General features: G+C 44.3%; 1 protein-coding gene across 2 annotated transcripts in view; it reads right to left on the reverse strand.

The window, feature by feature from the left end:
* Nucleotides 1–24,353, reverse strand: part of OS9 (OS9 endoplasmic reticulum lectin) — a 93,469-nt gene that overhangs the window by 60,222 nt on the left and 8,894 nt on the right. For both annotated transcript variants that reach the window (XM_044284637.1, XM_044284636.1), the window contains exons 3-6: nucleotides 19,261–19,324; nucleotides 15,357–15,433; nucleotides 13,421–13,519; nucleotides 9,578–9,779 (exon numbers count right to left, since the gene is read on the reverse strand). In XM_044284637.1, coding sequence (XP_044140572.1) covers nucleotides 9,578–9,779; nucleotides 13,421–13,519; nucleotides 15,357–15,433; nucleotides 19,261–19,324 — 442 coding nt within the window. The remainder of the gene's footprint in view (nucleotides 1–9,577; nucleotides 9,780–13,420; nucleotides 13,520–15,356; nucleotides 15,434–19,260; nucleotides 19,325–24,353) is intronic.

Here is a 24,353-nt window from a genome sequence, read left to right on the forward strand (position 1 = left end):
CTAAAATCAGTTAGTGCAAAAGCAGTAGGAGGAGCAAGACACAAAGAAAATCACAGTACCAACCACACAAGCCTGAAAAGAACCATAAAAAAAGAATGGGTGGGAGCTGTGTCCCACAACGAACGGAAGAGTAACAGATTTTACGGTAAGTACAAAAATCTACTTTTCTCATCTGTATCATTTGGGGACACAGTCTTGACCAGGGGACGTTACAGAGCAGTCCCCAAGGGTGGGCATAACAAGCAACTCTCCCGTCACTCAGAGAACCGCCGTCTGCAAAACTCTACGCCCCAGAGAAGCGTCATAAGACGCAAAGGTGTGCACTTTGTAAAACGCATGCAAAGACGACAAAGTAGCCGCCTTGCATACCTGAAGGACCGAAGCCCCGTGATGCACCGCCCAAGAGGCCCCCACTGCCCGAGCCGAATGAGCAGTCACCCGGAAGGGTGGGGCCCAGTTATTAGTGCGGTACGCTTCCACAATGGCGAAACGATTCCAAATCGGGAAATGGAAGACTGATGACACCAGACCTCATCTTGGCCCCTCTGGAATCACGAACAGGTAATCCGTCCGCCGGAAAGATGCCGTCTGGAACAGATACTCAAACAGCTTGTACCAAATCCAGGGTATGGAGCGACTGCTCCCCGAGGATGAGCCGGATCTGGATAAAATTAAGGGAGAATAATCTCCTCATTTAGATAGAATGCCGACACCACCTTCAGCAGGAAGGACTGAACAAGGCTGACGAGCGAGCCATAAGCCTGGCCGCGTCCAAAGAGGCTTCACAAATATACGCACTGGCATGAGAGAGCTGCAGGGCAATATCTGCAAGTTCCCCCACGGGGACTCCTGAGTCGAGACCTGGCGTAAATTACTTGCCCACTCCCCAATAGCCTTGCTCACCCATGTAGAGGCAAATACCGGCTGCAGCATTGTGCCCACTGCCTCAAAGGCAGATTTTGCAAACGCTTCTAGCTTCTTATGACTGATATCAGAGAAAGAAACTCAATCTGCCATTGGCAAGGTAGTATGCTTAAACAAGCAGGAAACTGGCGGATCGAGTTAAGGACGACCATTTTTTTGTTAAATCCTCCAGAAAAGGATAAAGAACATTCAAGCGTTTTGGCAAGGTAAAACATCTATCAGGAAAATTCCACTCCTTGGAAAGAGGAATCAAATGCCTGGTGGTTGGGGAACCACTTGTGCGAGCGACGGGACCTTTTAAAAGAAAAACCCGAGCTGACAGACGACAATGCGGGATCCTCAACCTAAGCGAGGAAGAGGGGAAAGGTAAGCCCTGTAAGAAGAGACAAACAGCACTTATCCAGCCTGTGTCCCTCCAAGCAGCAAAACCAGCGTCAGCGTCCCGCCAGGGGCTTTAAATCCCGTAAGTGGGAGGAGCCCACTCTCCATCTGCTCAGTGCCAGCCCTCCATCACAAGCCACACACCCCCGCTCACCAGAACGCCGGAACCTTGCGCCCATCAGGAAGCTGCGCCTATCTGCACCAAAATCGTGCAAAAATCATGCAAACGCCATCGAAAGAGCAGCAGATGTGCGTCTGACCCTGCATGCCGGAACTGGAAAACGGACGCCCCCAGCACAGTGCAGGTACATGTTACAGGGCGACAGAACAGTCACCCTACATTTTGGCCGCCCCCCCCCCCCCCCCCCCAATCCTGTGGCTGGCAGGCTGGAATAGTTTTCCTCCAGCCTTGGTGTGTGCTGGAGTTGCTACAGTTCTGGATGGGTCATTGGTCCAGTTTGAGGGCCATCTTGTTGGACATACTGTCGCAGTGGGGGAAACTCCCTACCGTACAATAAGGGAAAGATGGGGTAGCAACTAGGCCTGGATGCCGGGAAAAGGGAGCTGATCACCTCCTACTGCAACCCTCATCCTAGCCTAGTGGTCCCCTGGTGTGGCGAGCTGTCCAATTCTGAAGCTGCTGAATCTTTCCTTCTCAGAGGAGATGCCAGCTACGGATAATTACAGTAACGTGGTCTCAATCTAAGAGGCTCAGCTTCTCCTTTTGAGAAGCAAAGAAGAAGCTTTCAGCTTCCAGACCACACCAGTGGTCCATCCACATAGAGGGGAGGCAAGACTGAACGCGTGTGTCTACCTTGGCACATTTCCAGAGGAGGTTATAGAAAGGCTGTTCAATAGAAACAGAAAATGGCGCAACACTAACATTACTCCTGGATTTTAAAGGCTACGAACACCTTCTAAAGCAATCATTTTTATAATTGCAATTTACTCATTTTTGGCTAAAAATTATTTTTTTTCAACTAGTCTTTATCAAATATATTTAGCCGGTCTGTCGCAAAGGGTTACCTATTTTTCGTTGTGAGAATTGTACTTTTTACTTTGTGCCGATCATCTAATAAACCTAATCTCTAAACTACTAAAAAGGTCAAAAGCTTATTTAAGCCACATTCTTATAAGCAAGATAAAACGAGTGCAATGCAATAATAAAAAAAAAGCCTCTAGGAGCAACATCTAGAGGCTTTGCTCTCTCTGCAACTGCCATGCCCTCCGCACTTTGACAGAGACAGGCAGTTAAAACATCATGCCTGGCCTTGTCAAAGTGGAGAGAGCACAGGAGTTGCACAGAGAGCAGAGCCTCTAGGTGTAACGGCAACGCCCCTGTTGCTCCTAGAGGGTCATTTGCCTATATTAAAACATAATTTCTCTCAGCAATGCAGACACATACGAACATCCCAGATGTCTTCAGCTGCCAAGCACACAAGTAACAGGTCAGCCAGTTTCATAGGTAAAAATCTGCAGGCAGATGCCCTTTCATTCCTTCCTCAAGGTGCCGATAATTCCATCATTCACAGAGTAAGGACTCTTGCACACGACCGTATGTATCCACAAAAAATACGGATGACGTTCGTGTGCATTCCATATTTTGCGGAACGAAACAGCTGGACCCTAATAGAACAGTACTATCCTTGTCCGTTATGTGGACAATAAAATCGGACAAGTTCTCTCTCTTAGCGGAACAGATATATGGAAACGGAATGCACACAGTACATTCCATTTTTTTACGGAACCATTGAAATGAATGTTTCCGCATACGGGCTGCAAACAGGAACCGCAAAAACAGAACGGAAATGAGTATTACACTCACCGGTAATCCGGTTTCCTGGAAGTCTCCATGACACCACATGCTGAGATCGACTCCCTCCTGATTGGACAGGAAAAACACAGAGAGGTTAAAACCCCCACCCCCTCCTCACATCACCAGTGTATTTTAACGAAGAACCCCAGGATGAAAGGATAATAGCTAATAGCAGAAAAAACAAAAAGGGTGGGATGTATGTGGTGTCATGGAGACTTCCAGGAAACCGGATTACCGGTGAGTGTAATACTCATTTCCCCAGTCGTCTCCATGACACCACATGCTGAGATAATATCAAAGATACCATTAGGGGGGGGGGGGGGGGGGGGACTGCCGACAGGACCTTACGTCCGAATCTTAGGTCATCATTAGCGGCTAAGTCTAGCCTGTAGTGCTTAGTGAAGGTATGAACTCTCTTCCAGGTTGCTGCTCTGCAAATCTGTTGTAAGGAGGCTGAAGCTTTTTCCGCCCAGGAGGCGGCCATGCCTCTCGTAGAATGTGCCTTTAGGGAAGCAGGGACATCTTTCCCCTGAGCTTTGTATGCTTCGGAGATGGCCATCTTAATCCATCTGGAGATGGAACTTTTCGCCGCTTTCCTCCCCTTGTTAGGACCTGAAAATTGGACGAACAAATTTTTGTCTATTCTCCAAAGACAGGTGGCTTCCAGGTACTTTAAGACCGCTCTACGAACATCTATGTGTATGGTAAGTGATTTCCTGATCATTTTTCGGGTCGTCACAGAATGAGGGAAGAACTATGTCCTGAGACCTATGGAATGTCGAAACTACCTTGGGGAGGAAAGTCGGATCTAGTTTGAAAACTAATTTGTCCTCGAATACTGCAAGGAACGGTTCTTGGATGGACAAGGCCTGTAGCTCACAGACCCTCCTGGCTGAGGTTATTGCCACCAAGAAAATAGTTTTAATGGTAAGCCATTTGATGTGGGTAGAGTCCAGAGGTTCGAACGGGTCGGAGGTTAGGCCCCCTAGTACTGTATTGAGGTTCCATGGTGCCACCATGTTTCTAATTGTAGGTCTGATCCTATCTGCTGCCTTAAGGAATCTGGATATCCAGGGATGCTCTGTTATCTTGGTATTATAGAGTGCTCCTAGAGCCGATACCTGGACCCTAAGGGTATTGGGGGATAGACCTAAATCTAGCCCTTCCTGAAGAAAATCGAGATTAGCGAGATGTTAGCTCTGTACTGGTTGAAGGCGGTTCCAGACCAATCAGCAAATTTCTTCCATATTTTTAGATACTTGTCATTGGTACTCTGTTTCCTGCTAAGGAGTAAGGTGTTCACTACTTTTTTGGATAAACCAAACATTAATAAGTTGGATTCCTCAGAATCCAGGCTGTTAATTTTAGTATTTTTAGGTCTGGGTGAGTGATGGGGCCCTGACTTAGAAGGTCCGGCCTCCGAGGTAGAGGGAGAGGAGCTTCCATGCTGAGGGCTTTCAAGAGAGAGAACCAGCTTCTCTTGGGCCAGAAGGGGGTTATCAGGATTAGTGTACATTTTTCTTTTAGGAACTTCTGTAGTACTCGGGGGATAAGCGGAAATGGGGGGAAAGCGTAGACTAATTTTGTTGTCCAGCTCTGGTTGAAGGCGTCTACTGCCCGAGGATGATCCCTGGGGTTGAGGGAAAAGAATTGGTTTAGTTGATGATTTCTCCTGGATGCAAACAGGTCTATCAACGGCTTGCCCCATTTCTTTGTGATCAGGTGGAAGGTTTCTGGTGCTAACATCCATTCCCCTGGGTCTAGACTGTGCTGGCTTAGGTAATCGGCCTGAATGTTTAAAACTCCCTTCAGGTGAACCGCTGAAAGAGATTGTATATTGTCTTCTGCCCAGGAAAAGATTTTGTTTGCCAGGCTCTGTAGTAGGCGGTGCCTTGTGCCTCCCTGGTGTTGGATGAAGGCCACGGCTGTAGCGTTGTCCGAGTAGACTAATACGTGACGACCTTCCGCCAACTGACTTGTGCGTTTCAGTGCTTCCCACACTGCCCTCAGCTCCTTGAAATTCGAAGATTGTTGTTTCACATAATTCCCCCCTGTTCCCTGGTAGGAGTTTCCCTGGACGACCGCTCCCCAACCGTGGAGGCTGGCATCTGTCGTAATGACTAGGGGGAGATCTTGTGCCCAAAAGATCCCCTTCTCTAGGTTGGATTTGCTGAGCCACCAATTTAGTGATTTTTTGGTCTCCGCATCTAGAAATATTTTCCACTCTAGAGTTAATTGTGATCTGTTCCATTTGTCTAAAATGAACTTCTGGAGCGGCCTTAGATGGAACTGTGCCCAGGCTACTGCTGGGATGCAGGCTGAAAGACTCCCTAACACCTTCATGGCCTGTCTTATTGAACAGAACTTCTTCTTGAATTTTCTCAAGGCTGTTTGAAGTTTTACTATCTTTTGGGGTGGAAGAAAGGATCTTTGGGAAACTGTGTCTAAAGTTATGCCCAAAAAAAACTTCCGTCTGGACGGGATTAAATCCGATTTCCCCCAATTGATGAGCCAACCTAGGTTCTGGAGATGATCCAGGACTAACCTGAGATGGGTTTCCAGGGTCTCTATGTTGTCTGCCGCTACCAGTAGGTCGTCCAGATAGGGGACCACACAAATTGCCTTTTCTCTCAGGGTTGTCAAGGCTTCCGCCATTATTTTGGTGAAAACCCTTGGGGCAGACGAGATCCCAAAGGGGAGACACTTGAACTGGAAATGCTGAATATTTCCCTCCAGTTCTATCGCAAACCTTAGGAATTTCCTTGACGCCCTGTGAATTGGGACGTGATAGTAGGAGTCGCTTAAATCTATTGTGGCCATCACTGCATCCTTCTTTAAGAGCTTCACTGTTGACTTCAGGGTCTCCATTTTGAATTTTTGATATCTGACGTATTTGTTTAGGTGTTTCAAATTTATGATCACCCTGGATTTCCCGTTTGGTTTCTTTATAATGAAGAGACGGGAATAGAATCCCAGCCCTATCTGATCTTTTGGAATGGGCTCTATGGCGGCCAAGGTTAACAAGTTCTTTATGTCGTTTTTTAAGGTAGTAGTTTGAGATGGGGGAAGGGTAGTGATCACGTATTTCTGTGGAGGGGAAGAGAGTAGATCTATCAAGTAACCCTCTTCTATAATACTTAAAATCCACCGGCTGTTTGTTACGTGCTCCCAAGATCCCAGAAAGGAGCTGAGTCTTCCCCCCACTGGTATGGCGTCATTGCTTGCTGTTGGATGTGGAGGCTTCAGCCCGGTTTGGGTTGAAGAGGAAACTTCTTCCCCTGCCTCCCTTCGCATAGCTCCAGCTCCCAGTCTTCCCTTTATCTTTTTTATTCTCGGGCTGAAAGAATCGGTCACGAAAGGGCTGCCTTTTTTGTTTATATCTCTCCTCTGGAAAACCCCTCTTTTTATTTGTCGCATTTTCTAGGATTTTATCCAAATCTTCTCCGAAAACGTACTGACCGTGGAAGGGAAGTGCAATTAATTTATTTTTAGACGTGATATCTCCTGACCACGCTTTAAGCCATAGTGCCCTCCTCGCTGTATTTGAGAGGACAGCTGTACGGGCGGATAGTTTAACTGATTCGGCTGCTGCGTCTGCTAGAAAGGAGGTTGCCATCTTTAACAGAGGCAAGCTCTCTAGAATTTGATCCCGCGGCGTCTTATTGACCAGATGTATCTCCAGCTGTTCTAGCCAAAGGTTTAGTGTTCTGGCCACACATGTAGAGGCTACGCCCGGTTTGAGAAGGGCCGCCGTAGTCTCCCAGGTCTTTCTTAAGAGACTCTCTGCTTTCCTGTCTAGAGGATCTTTTAGCTGTGCTGAGTCCTCGAATGGTAGCGCAGTATGTTTTGCCACCTTAGCCACTGGCGCGTCTACTTTCGGTATGGTCTCCCAGTCCGTACAGTCCTCCTGGCTAAAGGGGTAACGCCTCTTGATTCCCCTTGGGATAAAGGATCCTTTATCCGGTTTTTCCCATTCGGACCGAATTAGTTTTTGGACGCTATCTGGAACTGGGAAAACCGCCTTTTTCCTTTCCCCTAGACCCCCAAAAATTTCTTGTTGGGTAGATTTCTGAGCTTTAGGTATCTCCATCTGAATGGTAGCCCTGATAAGTTCATCAATATCTTCGGGATTAAACAGGAAACGCTTGTATTCACCCTCTTCGTCTGAAGATGCCGGGTGTTTTTGCACTGATTCGGAGTCTGAGACTGCCAGCCCCTCAGAGTCGGAATCCAGGATAAGCGATTTCATGCTACGGGCGTCCTGAGGGGGGGCTTTGGGGGGAGAAGGTTCCTTGGCAGTTAAGGCCAGCTGGACCTCTTCCTTAACTACTTTCCTAATGTCTTCAATTAAACTAGACGACTCAGATTTGATGACACTGGAGGTACATTCTTTACACAGGGGCTTGGATCCCGTGTTAGACAACCTTTTGCAGCATATACCACACTTCCTAGATTTTTTAGCTGTAGAAGCCGAATCCTTTTCTCCCTGAAACGGTAAGGGAGGAAAGGATGAGCAGACTGAACCACCTATACAAAGCATGTGCCTGAGAACAGGTTACTCACGGTCCCAGGTTTTGCTGCAGGCTCGGTTCCAGAGCCCGGCGTGAGGGGGGCACTCATTCTGACTCCCGACCGCTCCAAAAGTGCTCCGCTGTCCACGTCAGCGCGCCTTGGCTCCACCCCCGGCGTCTGACGTCACCGGCCTGCTGGACGGAAGGGACACATCACAGTGCCGATCCGCCGCGCTCCTTCTTCCCCCTGCATTAAGCCCTCCGGGACCGCCGCAGAGGGAATCTTCGCAGGGGCCGTTACAAAGGACGCGCCCGAGCCCAGGCCTGGACAGAGGAGGAAGAGCTGCCCTGCAGATCCGACCTCGGCCTGCCGATGAAAGAATCCAGGTGAGCCCAGACGAGCTCCATGCACCTCTCTGCTTCCTATCCTGATGGGACAGGAAAAACACTGGTGATGTGAGGAGGGGGTGGGGGTTTTAACCTCTCTGTGTTTTTCCTGTCCAATCAGGAGGGAGTCAATCTCAGCATGTGGTGTCATGGAGACGACTCGGGGAAATAAAATATGTTCGTGTGAAAGAGGCATAAATGAGAATGCAATACTTTTCATAGCCAATATCTATTATATAAAAGGTGAGTGAGTGAGTGAGTGTGTACCAAAAGAATCAGCACTGTCACATTTACAAAAGAATCAGCACTGTCACATTTACAAAAGAATCAGCACTGTCACATTTACAAAAGAATCAGCACTGTCACATTTACAAAAGAATCAGCACTGTCACATTTACAAAAGAATCAGCACTGTCACATTTACAAAAGAATCAGCACTGTCACATTTACAATCCCGAAATTTGGCACATCAGGTGTCCGGAAATGTTTTAAACCAGGTGTCAGCTCTCTAGGACGTACAGTTCCTGAGATATTCCCAAAAAATGCATTAGCCAATAGAAGCTCGCAGGCCATTAGCCTCCACATACAGTTTTACTCTCAGTTTCCATAACAACTCAGCCATTTATCTTCACTGCTGTAGGTGAGCTTTAAAGGAAATATGTCACCAGGATAATAGCTATTAAAGTAAAGCCATGGCCTAATAGCACTTAGTACCTTATTTCAAGATGTGCCTTTGTACCAGCAATAGATGTCTTCATCCTCAGAAAATCCAGTTTATTTGGTATGCAAATGAGCCAGTAAGGTGCCCAGGTGGGCGTCACTCTTGCAGGAAGGAGCCCAGACACGCCCCCTGCCACAATGTGTCCACCCTCAAAAGACAAACTTAAAACCCCGCCCCCAGGTCACTATAAGCCACGCCCCAGATCCAGTTAGGTCACGCCCCCTCCCAATGCTCAGCCGACGAGGATTGAAAAAATGAAGTTAAAAAAAAATCAACTTCTGTCAGCTGCAGGGGTGGGAGGGATAGTGACTGACTTTCTCTCTGCAGCTCACACTCAGACAGCACAGTGCTGCTGTCTTAGAGTGAGCTGTTTAAAAGGACATGCCTATGTCTCTCCAGGCCCTGCGCCTGACAGAGGACAGGGAGTCTGAAAGCCGGACTGTCTGGCCTAAAACTGGACCTCTGGCCACCCTAGGGGCAGGCTGCTGTGGAGGTCACAGTTAAAGGAATGGTCCGCTATGGAGATCAGTGTTAAGGGGCACATTGCTGTAAAGGCCACTGTTAAGGGGGTGGGCTGATGTGGAGGTCCAATTTTAAGGGACAGGGAGTCAGTGTTAAGGGATGGGGGGCTGTGGAGGTCTCTTAAGGGGGCGGAGTGCTGTAGATGTCACTGTTATAGTGGATACTGTCGATATCTTTTAACGACACACACAAACATTAAATAAAATAGATTAAATATACCCTTGCAAAGCCGGGTCCTTCAGCTAGTTACATATAAAATATAAATAGATAAATATCCTCAAGTGTAATTAATAGATACCACACTGCCATACTTACACACTTGTGCTTTCACATATTCTACATACTGCTCAGGGCTTAGAGCCGGATGGCATCTTATAGGCTGTGGTGTGCCATTGGAAGGGGGACGCAAAAATGGATGATTGCAGATACGGGTGGTGTGAATGGTTAGTACATATGTACAAGACTGAGGTTCATCCACACGAGCAATATAGTCTCCTGAGCCTTCTTCACACACGAACTGCAATGAAATAATAAAGTGCACATTACCTAATTTCTAATAAAACCACATAGGCATTTATAGCAAACGAAGGGCAACAACTGCATGGAGTATCTGCCTGTGAATTCCCTCCACAACTCCAATAAACATACTGTAGTTCCCTTCAAGACCTTTATACCTTACCAACCGATCATCTTAAGGGCCCACCCACCCAACCAGATTTTTCTTTCCGCATTTTTGTGGATCAGATGCAGACCCATTCATTTCTATGGGACCACAAAATCTAACAACAGAATACTGTGTTGAGCAGCCAACCCGGAAGGAGGCCATTTTAGATTTAGTATTCACAAATGGGAATTTGGTATCTGATATTACTGTAGGGGAAAGCTTGGGATCTAGTGATCACCAGTGTGGTTTACTATAAGTACAGTGACTGAGTCACACTACACAAACAAAAGTTTCAGATTTGAGAAAAACTGACTTTTCTAAAATTGGATTAGTGGTATACGAGTCTCTATCAGATTGGAACAGTTTCAATGGAGTCCAGGAGAAATGGGACTACTTAAAAGTGGCACTATTGAAGGCAACAGATAATTGCATTAGGCTTGTCAATAAAAAGGCAGAGACCACTGTGGTACTCAGCAGAAATGAGAAGAAAGAAGAAGAGCAAATTTATAAGATTAGGCAGAGAGAGGCCAAACAAGTTATAAGAGCTTCTAAAGCACAGGCAGAAGAGAAATTAGCTCAGTCAGTGAAAATAGGCAATAAGACATTTGTCAGATACATAAATGAAAAAAGGAAACTAAAAACAAGGAATTAACAAATTAAAAACAAAAGAAGGAAGGTATATGGAAGAAGATAAAGAACTAGCTGACTGCCTCAATGAATACTTCTGTTCAGTTTTTACAAAAGAAAAATTAAGGAAAGGGACCTCAGTTAGGAAAGAAGACCAATGACTCTTTTGATGCATGTGTCTTTACAGAGGAAGAGGTTCTAAGTCAGCTGTCTAAAATTAATACAAATAAGTCACAGGGGCCTGATGGGATACACCCAAAGCTATTAAAAGAGCTCAGTGGAGAACTAGCAAAACCATTAACAGATTTATTTAACCAATCACTGGCAACAGGAGTCGTCCCAAAAGATTAGAAATTGGCAAATGTTGTGCCCATTCACAAGAAAAGGTAGTAGGGAGGAATCGGGCAACTATAGGCCAGTAAGCCTGACATCAATAGTGGGAAAATTTATGGAAACCATACTTAAGGAGAGGATTGTGGAACATCTAAAATCCCATGGATTGAAAGATGAAAAACAGCATGGGTTTACTTCAGGGAGATCATGTCAAACTAATCCTATTGATTTTTTTTTATTGGGTGACTAGAATAATAGATGGCGGAGGTGCAGTAGACATCGCTTATCTAGACTTTAGTAAGGCTTTTGATACTATCCCACATAGAAGGCTCATCAATAAATTGCAGTCTTTGGGCTTGGACTCCCATATTGTTGAATGGATTAGGCATTGGCTGAGGGACAGGCAACAGAGGGTTGTAGTCAATGGAGTATATTCAGACCATGGTCTTGTTACCAGTGGGGTACCTCAGGGATCTGTTCTGGGACCCATATTGTTTAATATCTTTATCAGCGAAATTGCAGAAGGCCTCGATGGTAAGGTGTGTCTTTTTGCTGATGACACAAAGATTTGTAACAGGGTTGATGTTCCTGGAGGGATACACCAAATGGAAAAGGATTTAGGAAAACTAGAGGAATGGTCAAAAATCTGGCAACTAAAATTTAATGTGGATAAGTGCAAGATAATGCACCTGGGACGTAAAAACCCAAAAGCAGAATATAAAATCAGTGATGCAGTCCTAACCTCAGTATCTGAGGAAAGGGATTTAGGGATCATTATTTCAGAAGACTTAAGGTAGGCAGACAATGTCATAGAGCAGCAGGAAATGCTAGCAGAATGCTCGGGTGTATAGAGAGAGGCATTACCAGTAGAAAGAGGGAGGTGCTCATGCCGCTCTACAGAGCACTAGTGAGACCTCATTTGGAGTATTGTGCTCAGTACTGGAGACCATATCTCCAGAAGGATATTGATACTTTGGAGAGAGTTCAGAGAAGAGCTACTAAACTAGTACATGGATTGCAGGATAAAACTTACCAGGAAAGATTAAAGGACCTTAACATGTATAGCTTGGAAGAAAGATGAGACAGAGGAGATATGATAGAAACTTTTAAATACATGAAAGGGAATCAACAAGGTAAAAGAGGAGAGAATATTTAAAAGAAAAACTGCTACAAGAGGACATAGTTTTAAATTAGAGGGGCAAAGGTTTAAAAGTAATATCAGGAAGTATTACTTTACTGAGAGAGTAGTGGATGCACGGAATAGCCTTCCTGCAGAAGTGGTAGCTGCAAATACAGTGGAGGAGTTTAAGCATGCATGGGATAGGCATAAGGCTATCCTTCATATAAGATAGGGCCAGGGGCTATCCATAGTATTCAGTATATTGGGCAGACTAGATGGGCCAAATGGTTCTTATCTGCCGACACATTCTATGTTTCTATGTGTGCCATCCTATTCCGTATGTGCGCATAAGATAAGATAATCCTTTAATAGTCCCACCATGGGAAAATTCAGTGTTACAGCAGCACAGAGTACAAAAACTCCAAAATAAAGACATTACAATGACAGTAGATTGCAGATGATAAAAAAAATAAAAAATAATAATAAACAATAATAATAATATACAGTCTCCAATGCACTGGCAACATCCGTGCGAATTCCACAGACGGATCCAGACCCATTTAAGTTGAATGGTTTCGTGGTCCGTCCACACAGAAATAAACAATTTTTTGGAGGTGCGGAGGCAATGACAGAAACCACCGGACCTTCCAGATTGTTCCAGATTGCAGACCAATTCAAGTGAATAGGTCTGCGTTCGTGATGTGGGGTGCATGCGGCCGGTGCCCGAGGCCTAAAGGGAAATAGGGATAGGGCATGTTGAATTTCAATTCCCGATCCTTTTGTTTCCAAAGGAGAAAGGCCGTCGTCAGGTGTCTGGCAGCAGCTTACTCCCCACTATGAACTCATGCAAGCTCAGTCGTGCAAAACATGCGTGTGTACGGAGGAGTTGGGAACAATATCTGTCAGCTGAACGAGTGTTTGGCCGGCAGCTACTGAAAATGTATTAGTATCTTAAGGAGACTATAAAAACAGCTGGTACACAGGAAAGGCTAGCTCAAAATTACATATTAAAGGCGGTGTGCCGTAAAGTACTCTAAGCTCCCATTCCTCCTTGGATTATTATTTTTTTTTTAATTGACCTCATTTGCAGTTCTCTCGTATCCCCCGGGTTTGAATCCTACTTTCTGGATTGTCATGTGACTGCTGTCCTCCCATCATTCCTTATGGCAGTGAAATGCATCCTGATTAGGGTTGCACCAGGTATTGAGTTATTGATACTTTACCTGGTTCCATACCGGGATTGGGATTTTTTCGATACTAATCTGCACTTACTGGCACAGCCCCTTTAATTGGAGCACAGATAGAATAGAAGCAAGTGCAATGATTTTATTCAGCATGAGGTAGGTTATGCAATCGCATTACTTGATTTGTCAACGGGGAAAGAGGATCACACAACACAAAATCGTATTCTTACTCTAACTTCTGTTTCTCGGAGCTTGCCGGTCACATCACATTTGGAGCCGTTCACATACATCTGGCTGTGGTAACGTTTTAGTCGGTGATGTTTCGATGCCTTAACAGAAGAAAACCACATGTCAGCCATCGGGTCAGAAAGCTTCATTATCACACACGTCTAGTGAAGAGTACAGTATCTACACCATTCACTGCTTGAGGAAAGTCCTGCGATAGGACTGAAACATTGCATCTGTTCACATATGGGTGAATCAAAGTTTTTACACTTTTCATCATTCTGGAGCGCTGCGGATTTCTATTCTTCTCTACACCCCCCTCCATCAGTGACCCAGAATACATCCTCTATTGTTAAAGGGAACCTGTCATGTTAAACATGGTGTCTGAGCTGCTGGCAGCATGTTCTAGAGCAGGAGGAGCTGAGCAGATTGATATATAGTTTTATGGGAAAAGACTCAGTAAACTTGTACTTCATTCATTTAAATTCCCGCTCATTCTGGGCTTTAAAGACAAGGAGGCGGTCCTATCAGTGATTGACGGCCTTCCCTCTAAGTCTTGGTCACATGACACATCTGAGGATCAGAAGGGAAGGGATAACTCACAAATACACATAAGAAGATTAAAGGGGTTCTCTCACTTCAGCAAGTAGCCTTTTTCATGTACAGTAAGATAATACAAGGCACTTCCTAATGTATTGTTATTATCCATATTGTTTCCTATTTGGTGGCCGGGACTGTGGGAGTGCACCTAGGCTACCGCTTTTTCCTATAGTGTGCAAGCACGGCCACTGCTGCTGGATTGCAGGGTGGTCGTAACTAGGGATGAGCGAATCTACTTCGGAGCAAACATCCGTACAGTATTAGAATGTATTGGCTCCGATGAGCCAAAGTTATTGCTACAAATTAATTAGTAGTGAAAAAAAACATTTCCTGAACCCTGGTTCGGTTCCAACTGAACCAGAGTTTTTTTTTTTTTTTTTTTTTTTTACAGTACAAATTAAATGTATGAAATTACTTCGACTCATCAGAGCCAATACATTCTAATACTGTATGGAGCTCCATACAGTATTGGAACAAAGTTTTATGCGAATTGACTTCGGATGTTTCATCCGAAGTCGATTCACTCATCCCTAGTCGTAACCATGGAAACGAGCAGTGTATAAGGTGATGGAAAAATGAATCCAGCTAGCAAAGGAAGCAATATGGACAATCACAATACATTATTAAATGCCTTGTATTAACTTCCTCTACATAATAAATGCAACTTGCTGAAGTGAGACACCCCTTCAACTTCACTACAGTTTACGTCATGTACCTTTATAACTTTTATACATTTATAGCTGATATGTGCTCTGTTCAAATATTAGACAACGCAGAGAAGCACAGGCTTTTCACTTGTGAAGAGGACAGCACTGGGTAGGAACGTGAAGCTCTTACAGGCACGTATGGGGGGCAGACTGCTTTATCGCATCACATAAAACTTCTCAAAGCCCGGCCCCAGCTTGTGACTTTTATGGTAGTTTTTGATGCAGTCCCACGACCAATAGAAACATTCAAATGAATCCCAGCGGACAACAGCTTCTTCAATTCATAAGCTTGATATTTATTCCATCAAAATTTACAGTAATTGGACGCGTTTCGGCCCATCCAGCCTTAGTCAGCAAACATTTGCTGACGACGGCTGGACGGGCCGAAACGCGTCCAATTACTGTAAATATTGATGGAATAAATATCCAGCTTATGAATTGAAGAAGCTGTTGTCCGCTGAGATTCCTTTGCTACTAACTTGGAGTTCGCTCTTTTCCCGTGCGGATGATGAGTCGAGTGCCGATCCTTTCTACTAGCTACAATAGAAACATTCAGGCACAGCATAAGTGACCATCATTTGGCAGTTACAGCAGATGCTGTGACGACTTTCTGGATTTTGGCCACACAACTCACCTTCGCAGTTTCATTATTCCAGTCGAACTCAGACTGATAGTAGCCAAGATACAATATGTCTCCCTTTAGCTCAGATTCTGAAAAAGAAAGATATGCACCAATGAAAAATACATCAATGTGATTATGAACCAATTTCATTTACCCTCAGAAATCCTGCCCCAAACCACATAACCCTCTATATCACAGAGCTCGGCTTCTCTTCCCCTCTCATCTCTAGCGCTCAGACCAGGCAGCAGAGATCACCTGATTAGTACTTGTTATTAAAGGGGTTGTCCGGGATCAAGATTTTTTTTTAAAACCAGTTAAATCACTATTAATAGCGGTTTGAAGGTCCCCCCAGATGTTTTTAGGTATTTTTACACTTCAGCAGGGCTCCTACAGTCCCCCACTGATTGTTTATCTTTCTGTTTATGTGCGGCAACTTCCTGCCTCAATGCTTTCTGGGTCCCAGCGCAGCTAAACGCCTCCTTCCTTACTAAGAATGCGCCCTGCTCGGCGAGGGGCGTGGCTTAGCGCTTCTGTTGCCGCATAGTTACTGCCCCTCCATGCGCTTGGAATAATTAGAGGCTGACGGTGACGTCACCGGGCTCCATGTGAAGCGGAAGGAGAGGCTTCACTATGCAGAAAGGGACCCGGTACGTCACTGACTGTGATAGAAACTGCACTTCCGGCTGAAAATTTGTCAAGTGAAAAAGGGCCATCAGAAATGTCTGGTAAGGGAAGGACAGGCATGAATGTAATATTTAGGGGACCATTGTACATGTAGACCCATGTCCCCAATCCCGGACAACCCCTTTAAGTGAACTTACCTACGGCATACAGCCTGGGGCGTACGTCTCCCATGATGCTGCTCTGTGCAGTACCACCGTACCTTCCCTGGAATCTACAAATGCACACGACATAGGACAGCCTACTTGGGTTTTTGCTTGGCCCATTCATGGCGGCATGAGCAGCGAAGAAAGGCTTCAACCTCCCATAAGTCCATTGTTGCCATGTTTTGGATATCAAAAGCTGCAAAGGTTATTACTTGATGCCCATTCACTAAACACGTCAAAATGTTATTTCTGTCCTTTTAAAGGGGTTCTGCACTTTGTTTAAACAGATTATGTATCCTCTAGATAGATCTTTAGCATTTGATCAGCGGGGGTCCGACACCCGGGACCCCCGCTGATCAGCTGTTTGAGAAGGCAGCAGCAATGGCAGTAGTGCCGTGGCCTTCTCAATGTTTACCGCAGGCCCAGTGACGTCACGACTAGTATCAACTGGCCTGGGCGCGGCTAAGCTCTGTTCACTTGAATGGAGCTTAGCCGCGCCCAGGCCAGTTGATACTAGTCATGACGTCACTGGGCCTGCGGTAAACAGTGAGAAGCCTGCGGCGCTCCTGCAGAACTCCTTTAAATAGCAGTCTATCACAACTATTACACTGGCCTTTAAATATTAAAAAAAATATTGGGTCTCTTCCCTTGACATCATAGATTCTTAAGAGAGTGGTTCTCTACTTCCATAATGAGTTTTTTTTTCCAATCCGCACTCAGTACCCTACACACTGCATATTTTGCCCTAAATATGTTTTGATCTCGCCACTGTCCTTCCCCTGTTCTGAGCATCCATTCACCCTGAGCTTTCTCTGCCTAATTAACATGGAGAAGAGAGGTGTATGCGGTGTGATTAATGCAGAAGGATGTGTGGCAGGCGGAGCTAGCCCTGAGAAACATTACAGAGCAAAGCATGCTGGGATTGGTTAGAAACCCCACCAGGAAGTGGATGAAAACAGGAAGTTCTGCAAGTAAACATCCTGCATCCGGATGCGGTGATGCAGAGAACAGGGGAAGGAAAGGGCTGCCATGAAAAACAGGTATATATAAAAACTCCAGTGGCTCAGACAATTAGAATGCAGACAAACAAGTATCATAGCATAGGACCTATGTTTTAGAACACGTAAGGCACATTCAGCTTTGAGCAATAGTCAGGAGCTCATTAACACATTAAAAGTGGACACACACAAAACTGTAAAATATCAGTTGGCAAATACATTTTTCAGTTTGATCTGACACACTGATATTACACCACAAAACGGTCACTGTTCTGGGGATAGGATATGTCTACTACCAGCAAGCACTAGTGGTGCCAACGCCAGATTATTTTGGGGAGCCACTGCCATAAGCTATACGACTCGGTATACATCAGGACAGACCACATTACATGAAAAATAGGATTAAGGCGGCTCAACTGGTCAGTAGAATGGCTGAGGTGCTGAACTGCTGGTTTTGACTCACCCAGTCAAAAGGAGAAGATTTAAAATAAGAAGGTAGCAGGCACACTCATAGATGGGATAAATAAAGTGTTTTTTATTTTGTTAAAATCTTACATATGTTAAAATTGGGTACTGGTGTTTCAAGAAAAGGTAAGTGTAATAGTCTGGGCACTTGTTACGGGTGCCAGATGGGAGGTGACTGATATTAGGTGATCTTGGGGTAAATTCGTGGAGAATGGATGGGGGAAAAAATGGACGGTATTTAGTCCGTTGGGGTAGGTGGTGTGTTGTGATATAGAGAGGGGGATGGTCGGGGAGTACAGTCTTTTGAGACTGGCTAGAGTAGGTGGGGTAGCCTTTCCCAGTAGTTTGTGATATATGGTGTAGAATAGAGTGAATTGGGCTAAAAGGGAAAAAAACAATTCATGTAGTAGGTGAAATAAAATGGATAAAAAATAGAAAAATTATGTAAAAAATAGAAAAGAGTATTATAGTTCAGTATCCGGTGGTCCCAAAGATAGCGCTAAAAAGAAAAATTAAAAATGGTAGAGAGATAGTATGTGTTACGTATGTAACTTATTGTCCCATAAGTAGCACTTTAAACAAGATTTCAGTGAGTTAAAAAGTGATACTTTTCTGTGTAATAGAAGGCCTTATATTTGTGGGAAGATGTATAGCTCCTGTGGGGGAATTGGTGCTCTGGACCTTTTCTACTTGCAAACCGGCCCGGCAGATCCCGATCACGTGACCGACACTAGGTCACGTGAATATTACAGACCTAACTACGAGCGCGCGCGCCTGGAGACCACGAGGGACGCCGACAGCCGGAGAATCCTACTGCAAGCAACAACTGACCGGAGCAGTGAAGGAAGACACCTCCACGTGGCGGGTAAGTGATCTCTGTACCTAAGACAGTGCGGGACGCCGCACCGAGGTCCAGAGCACCAATTCCCCCACAGGAGCTATACATCTTCCCACAAATATAAGGCCTTCTATTACACAGAAAAGTATCACTTTTTAACTCACTGAAATCTTGTTTAAAGTGCTACTTATGGGACAATAAGTTACATACGTAACACATACTATCTCTCTACCATTTTTAATTTTTCTTTTTAGCGCTATCTTTGGGACCACCGGATACTGAACTATAATACTCTTTTCTATTTTTTACATAATTTTTCTATTTTTTATCCATTTTATTTCACCTACTACATGAATTGTTTTTTTCCCTTTTAGCCCAATTCACTCTATTCTACACCATATATCACAAACTACTGGGAAAGGCTACCCCACCTACTCTAGCCAGTCTCAAAAGACTGTACTCCCCGACCATCCCCCTCTCTATATCACAACACACCACCTACCCCAACGGACTAAATACCGTCCATTTTTTCCCCCATCCATTCTCCACGAATTTACCCCAAGATCACCTAATATCAGTCACCTCCCATCTGGCACCCGTAACAAGTGCCCAGACTATTACACTTACCTTTTCTTGAAACACCAGTACCCAATTTTAACATATGTAAGATTTTAACAAAATAAAAAACACTTTATTTATCCCATCTATGAGTGTGCCTGCTACCTTCTTATTTTAGACCACATTACATGATGCTAAAAAGTGGCACTGCAATTCACTACACAACATACCTTCAATGTGGTACTGCTGGATGTGCTTTCCATAGCAGAATTCGTAAGTCCACCAGTCTTTGGTCTGAAAAACAAAGTATGACATTTAATAATAGATTATTATCCCATGACAAATACACATCGGGCGAGATGTTGCCGAACCCAGCGTGGTCTTGCGAGATCTCGCTTCTTTTTCTGATAGCAGTGGAGAGGCAGCAGCCAGCACCCAATAGCTGTTGTGAGATGGCTGTTCTTTTCCTAGAACAAAACCTGTTTGCAGATCATGGATTCCTGCAAACTGTGCTTTCTAAGGCATTATTCCTGTGATTCTTAGGTATGCCCCAGGTAAGATATCAGAAGCCTCCATTCGGAGACCAGAAAACTAATGACCAACCCTCTATTAAAAAAAAAAAAAAAAAAAAAAGGTTTCTTCTGCTGGTGGGATATTTAGTTCAGTAAGGACTAATAAGTCAAATATCTTAGTTCATTTCACTTGAGATTAAACGGATTACTGTTTTTTTGTGTTTTAGAACAGAGTATTCATCCATTTAAAATTAAATCTGCCATCCTTGCTAACATGAGGCCCCGGGTATCTAGGATACTTGTAAAGTAACTAAATGACTGTCCTATAGTCAGGGCAGCCCTATTAATAGATTTTTGAATATGTAATGTAGAGGACATTAAATTCTAATTTTGTGAGGGTGACACCTCCCATTCACATCTGTCAGACCAACAGGAAAAAAAAAAAGCAGACCCGCTGCTGCTGTTTAATCCCTGACAGAAGTCGGGTCTTAAAGATGATGGAGACATAGCTGCCATATTTTACATAGCAGACACCCAGGGCTAATGTCTGCGATCAATGATAATGCCGATCACAGACATCTAACCTCTCAAATTGCGACCACGGCATTGGAGGCTGCTTTCTCTGGGAGTGCTGCCTGAACGTCCCCCTCCCCACGCAGCAATCAGGGAAGCTGTTCATTGTCTGCAATAGCCAGGTTCTCTCTGAAGAAACCCATGCAATTACAGTTGTAGTTCTTCTAGAGGACTGCAGGTGGCAGGGCTTCATAAGAGCATAGCAAATTCACCATTCATTGCAATGATAATTCTTTGCCATGTAAGGCATAAGTGAAAAAAAGTTTAAAAAAAAAAAATTAATAAAATAAAACTCTATAATAAAAATAAAGATCGCCCTCCGGGTCCCAAAATGCCCAAATTATTAAAATATAAATGCATTTATCCTGAATGGTGAACACTGTAAACAGAAAAAAATAAAAAAAATGGCTGATTTGCAGTTTTTTTTTGTCAAAATGTAAACCCTCACACAGCTCCATCTATGCAAATATAAAAAAAGTTATAGGAGTTAGAATATGAGCATAAGTAAGAAAAAAAAAATTAAAATGAATATGAAAACTGCAAAAAATGTATAGTATTAAAAAACAAGAAAAAAAAAAAAAAACTATACAAATGTTGTATAGTTATAATCATACTGAGCCAGAAAATGAAAGTAACACCGTAAAAACAAAACCCATAAAACTGACAGAATTGCTTTTTCTTCCAATCCCACCCCATTTTGGATTCCATCTTCCCACTACATTGTATGTGATATTAAACGATGCCATTAGAAATTACAACTTGTCCTGCAAAAATCAACCCCTCATACGACTATGTAAATATGTAAATGGAAAAAATAAAATAAAAAAGTGACGGCTCAGGAAAGGCAGTGAGTGAAAAATGAAAAAGCAAAAAAATATATATATATATACACACACAACCTTTGCACAACATTTTTTGGTCTGGGGGCTGCACTGTCACATAGCTCTATTTCAAGGGGCTGCTAAAAAAAAAGTTAAAGGGGTTCTCTGGGAATTAAGAAAATGAAAATACTGAAATGCTACATTAATTATGAATATGTTCCCAAATAACCTTCATTAGTTATAATGCCTCGTTTTGTCTAGGGAGCAATCATTAGGAGAAATAAAATGGCTGCCGTCCTAATCACACAGGAGGACAAGTTACTTCACAACGCTGAGCTAAAGAGCTGCCTCATCCTCCTCTCTGCTTGTTAGGGATTATGATCCTAAATACAGCTAATATGAACTCCATTCATCAGCTGAAGATCTTAAGAAGACATGAAGTACAGAGAGAAATGAACAGGACAGGCTGTGGTAATGTGGGGCTGTGGTAATGGAGACAGCATACAAGTGCTGCTGCTCATTATCTACACCCCCACTATCCTCTCTGTACTTCATGTCTCTTCATGAGCTCCATTCCTACAGAGATTCAACTGAGGATCATATTAAACTGTATTCGGGATAATAATTCCTGACAGTCAGAGCAGAGAGGAGGATGAGGCAGCTCAGTGTTGTGAATTAACTTGTCCTCCTGTGTGATTAGGACAGGTTGTGTGCACTAACAGGACGGGGGCCATTTTATTTCCCCTGATGATTACTCCCTAGACAAAACGAGCCATTATAACTAATGAAAGGTAATTGGGAATATATTTATAATAAAGTAATATTTACACGTTTTCATTTTCTTAATTCCTGGAGAACCCCTTTAACCACTACAGGACCGCCGTACGCAGGATTGAGTCCTGCCGGCGGCCCTGCTCTTCTGGGTGGACGCATATACGCGTCCTCCCGCGAGAGCCGAGATTTCCTGTGAAATCACAGGAACGGAAGGTAAGCGAGTGGATCTCCAGCATGCCAGCGGCGATCGCTCGCTGGCAGGCTGGAGATCCGAATTTTTTAACCCCTAACAGGTATATTAGACGCTGTTTTGATAACAGCGTCTAATATACCTCCTACCTGGTCCTCTGGTGGTCCCTTTTGTTAGGATCGACCACCAGAGGACACAGGTAGGTCAGTAAAGTCGCACCAAACACTACACTACACCCCCCCCCACCCCCCCCCGTCACTTATTAACCCTTTATGAACCCCTGATCACCCATGATCACCCCATATAAACTCCCTGATCACCCCCCTGTCATTGATCACCCCCCGGTCAGGCTCCGTTCAGACGTCCGTATGATTTTTACGGATCCACGGATACATGGATCGGATCCGCAAAACACATGCGGACGTCTGAATGGAGCCTTACAGGGGGGTGATTAATGACAGGCGGGTGATCACCCATATAGATTCCCTGATCACCCCCCTGTCATTGATCACCCCCCTGTCATTGATCACCCCCCTGTCATTGATCACCCCCCTGTCATTGATCACCCCCCTGTCAGGCTCCATTCAGACGTCCGCATGATTTTTACGGATCCGTGGATATCAAAACACATGCGGACGTCTGAATGGAGCCCTACAGGGGGGTGATCAATGACAGGGGGTGATCAGGGAGTGTATATGGGTGATCACCCGCCTGTCATTGATCACCCCCCTGTAAGGCTCCATTCAGACGTCCGCATGCGTTTTGGTATCCACGGATCCGTAAAAATCATGCGGACGTCTGAATGGAGCCTTACAGGGGGTGATCAATGACAGAGGGGTGATCACCCATATACACTCCCTGATCACCCCCTGTCATTGATCACCCCCCTGTAAGGCTCCATTCAGACATCTGCATGTGTTTTGCGGATCCGATCCATGTATCCATGTATCCGTAAAAATCATACGGACGTCTGAATGGAGCCTTACCAGGGGGGTGATCAATGACGGGGGGGTGATCAGGGAGTCTATATGGGTGATCACCCCCCTGTCATTGATCACCCCCCCCCCCGTAAGGCTCCATTCAGACATTTTTTTGGCCCAAGTTAGCGGAAATTTTTTGTTTGTTTTTGTTTTTTCTTACAAAGTCTCATATTCCACTAACTTGTGTCAAAAAATAAAATCTCACATGAACTCACCATACCCCTCACGGAATCCAAATGCGTAAACATTTTTAGACATTTATATTCCAGACTTCTTCTCACGCTTTAGGGCCCCTAAAAAGCCAGGGCAGTATAAATACCCCACATGTGACCCCATTTCGGAAAGAAGACACCCCAAGGTATTCCGTGAGGGGCATATTGAGTCCATGAAAGATTGAAATTTTTGTCCTAAGTTAGCGGAAAGGGAGACTTTGAGAAAAAAACAAAAAAAATCAATTTCCGCTAACTTATGCAAAAAAAATATAAAAAATTCTATGAACTCGCCAGGCCCCTCATTGAATACCTTGGGGTGTCTTCTTTCCAAAGTGGGGTGACATGTGGGGTATTTATACTGCCCTGGCTTTTTAGGGGCCCGAAAGTGTGAGAAGAAGTCTGGGATCCAAATGTCTAAAAATGCCCCCCTAGAAGGAATGTGGGCCCCTTTGCGCATCTAGGCTGCAAAAAAGTGTCACACATCTGGTATCGCCGTACTCAGGAGAAGTTGGGCAATGTGTTTTGGGGTGTCATTTTACATATACCCATGCTGGGTGAGAAAAATATCTTGGTCAAATGCCAACTTTGTATAAAAAAAATTGGAAAAGTTGTCTTTTGCCAAGATATTTCTCTCACCCAGCATGAGATTGCAAAGTTCTTCTCACACATTTGGGCCCCTAAATTGCCAGGGCAGTATAACTACCCCACAAGTGACCCCATTTTGGAAAGAAGACACCCCAAGGTATTCCGTGAGGGGCACGGCGAGTTCCTAGAATTTTTTATTTTTTGTCACAAGTTAGCGGAAAATGATGATTTTTCTTTTTTTTTCTTTTTTCCTTACAAAGTCTCATATTCCACTAACTTGCGACAAAAAATAAAATATTCTAGGAACTCGCCATGCCCCTTACGGAATACCTTGGGGTGTCTTCTTTCCAAAATGGGGTCACTTGTGGCGTAGTTATACTGCCCTGGCAATTTAGGGGCCCAAATGTGTGAGAAGTACTTTGCAATCAAAATGTGTAAAAAATGGCCTGCGAAATCCGAAAGGTGCACTTTGGAATATGTGCCCCTTTGCCCACCTTGGCAGCAAAAAAGTGTGACACATCTGGTATCGCCGTACTCAGGAGAAGTTGGGGAATGTGTTTTGGGGTGTCATTTTACATATACCCATGCTGGGTGAGAAAAATATCTTGGTCAAATGCCAACTTTGTATAAAAAAATTGGAAAAGTTGTCTTTTGCCAAGATATTTCTCTCACCCAG

The sequence above is a fragment of the Bufo gargarizans genome, chromosome 3 (assembly GCF_014858855.1).
Source record: "Bufo gargarizans isolate SCDJY-AF-19 chromosome 3, ASM1485885v1, whole genome shotgun sequence".
Lineage (NCBI taxonomy): Eukaryota > Metazoa > Chordata > Amphibia > Anura > Bufonidae > Bufo > Bufo gargarizans.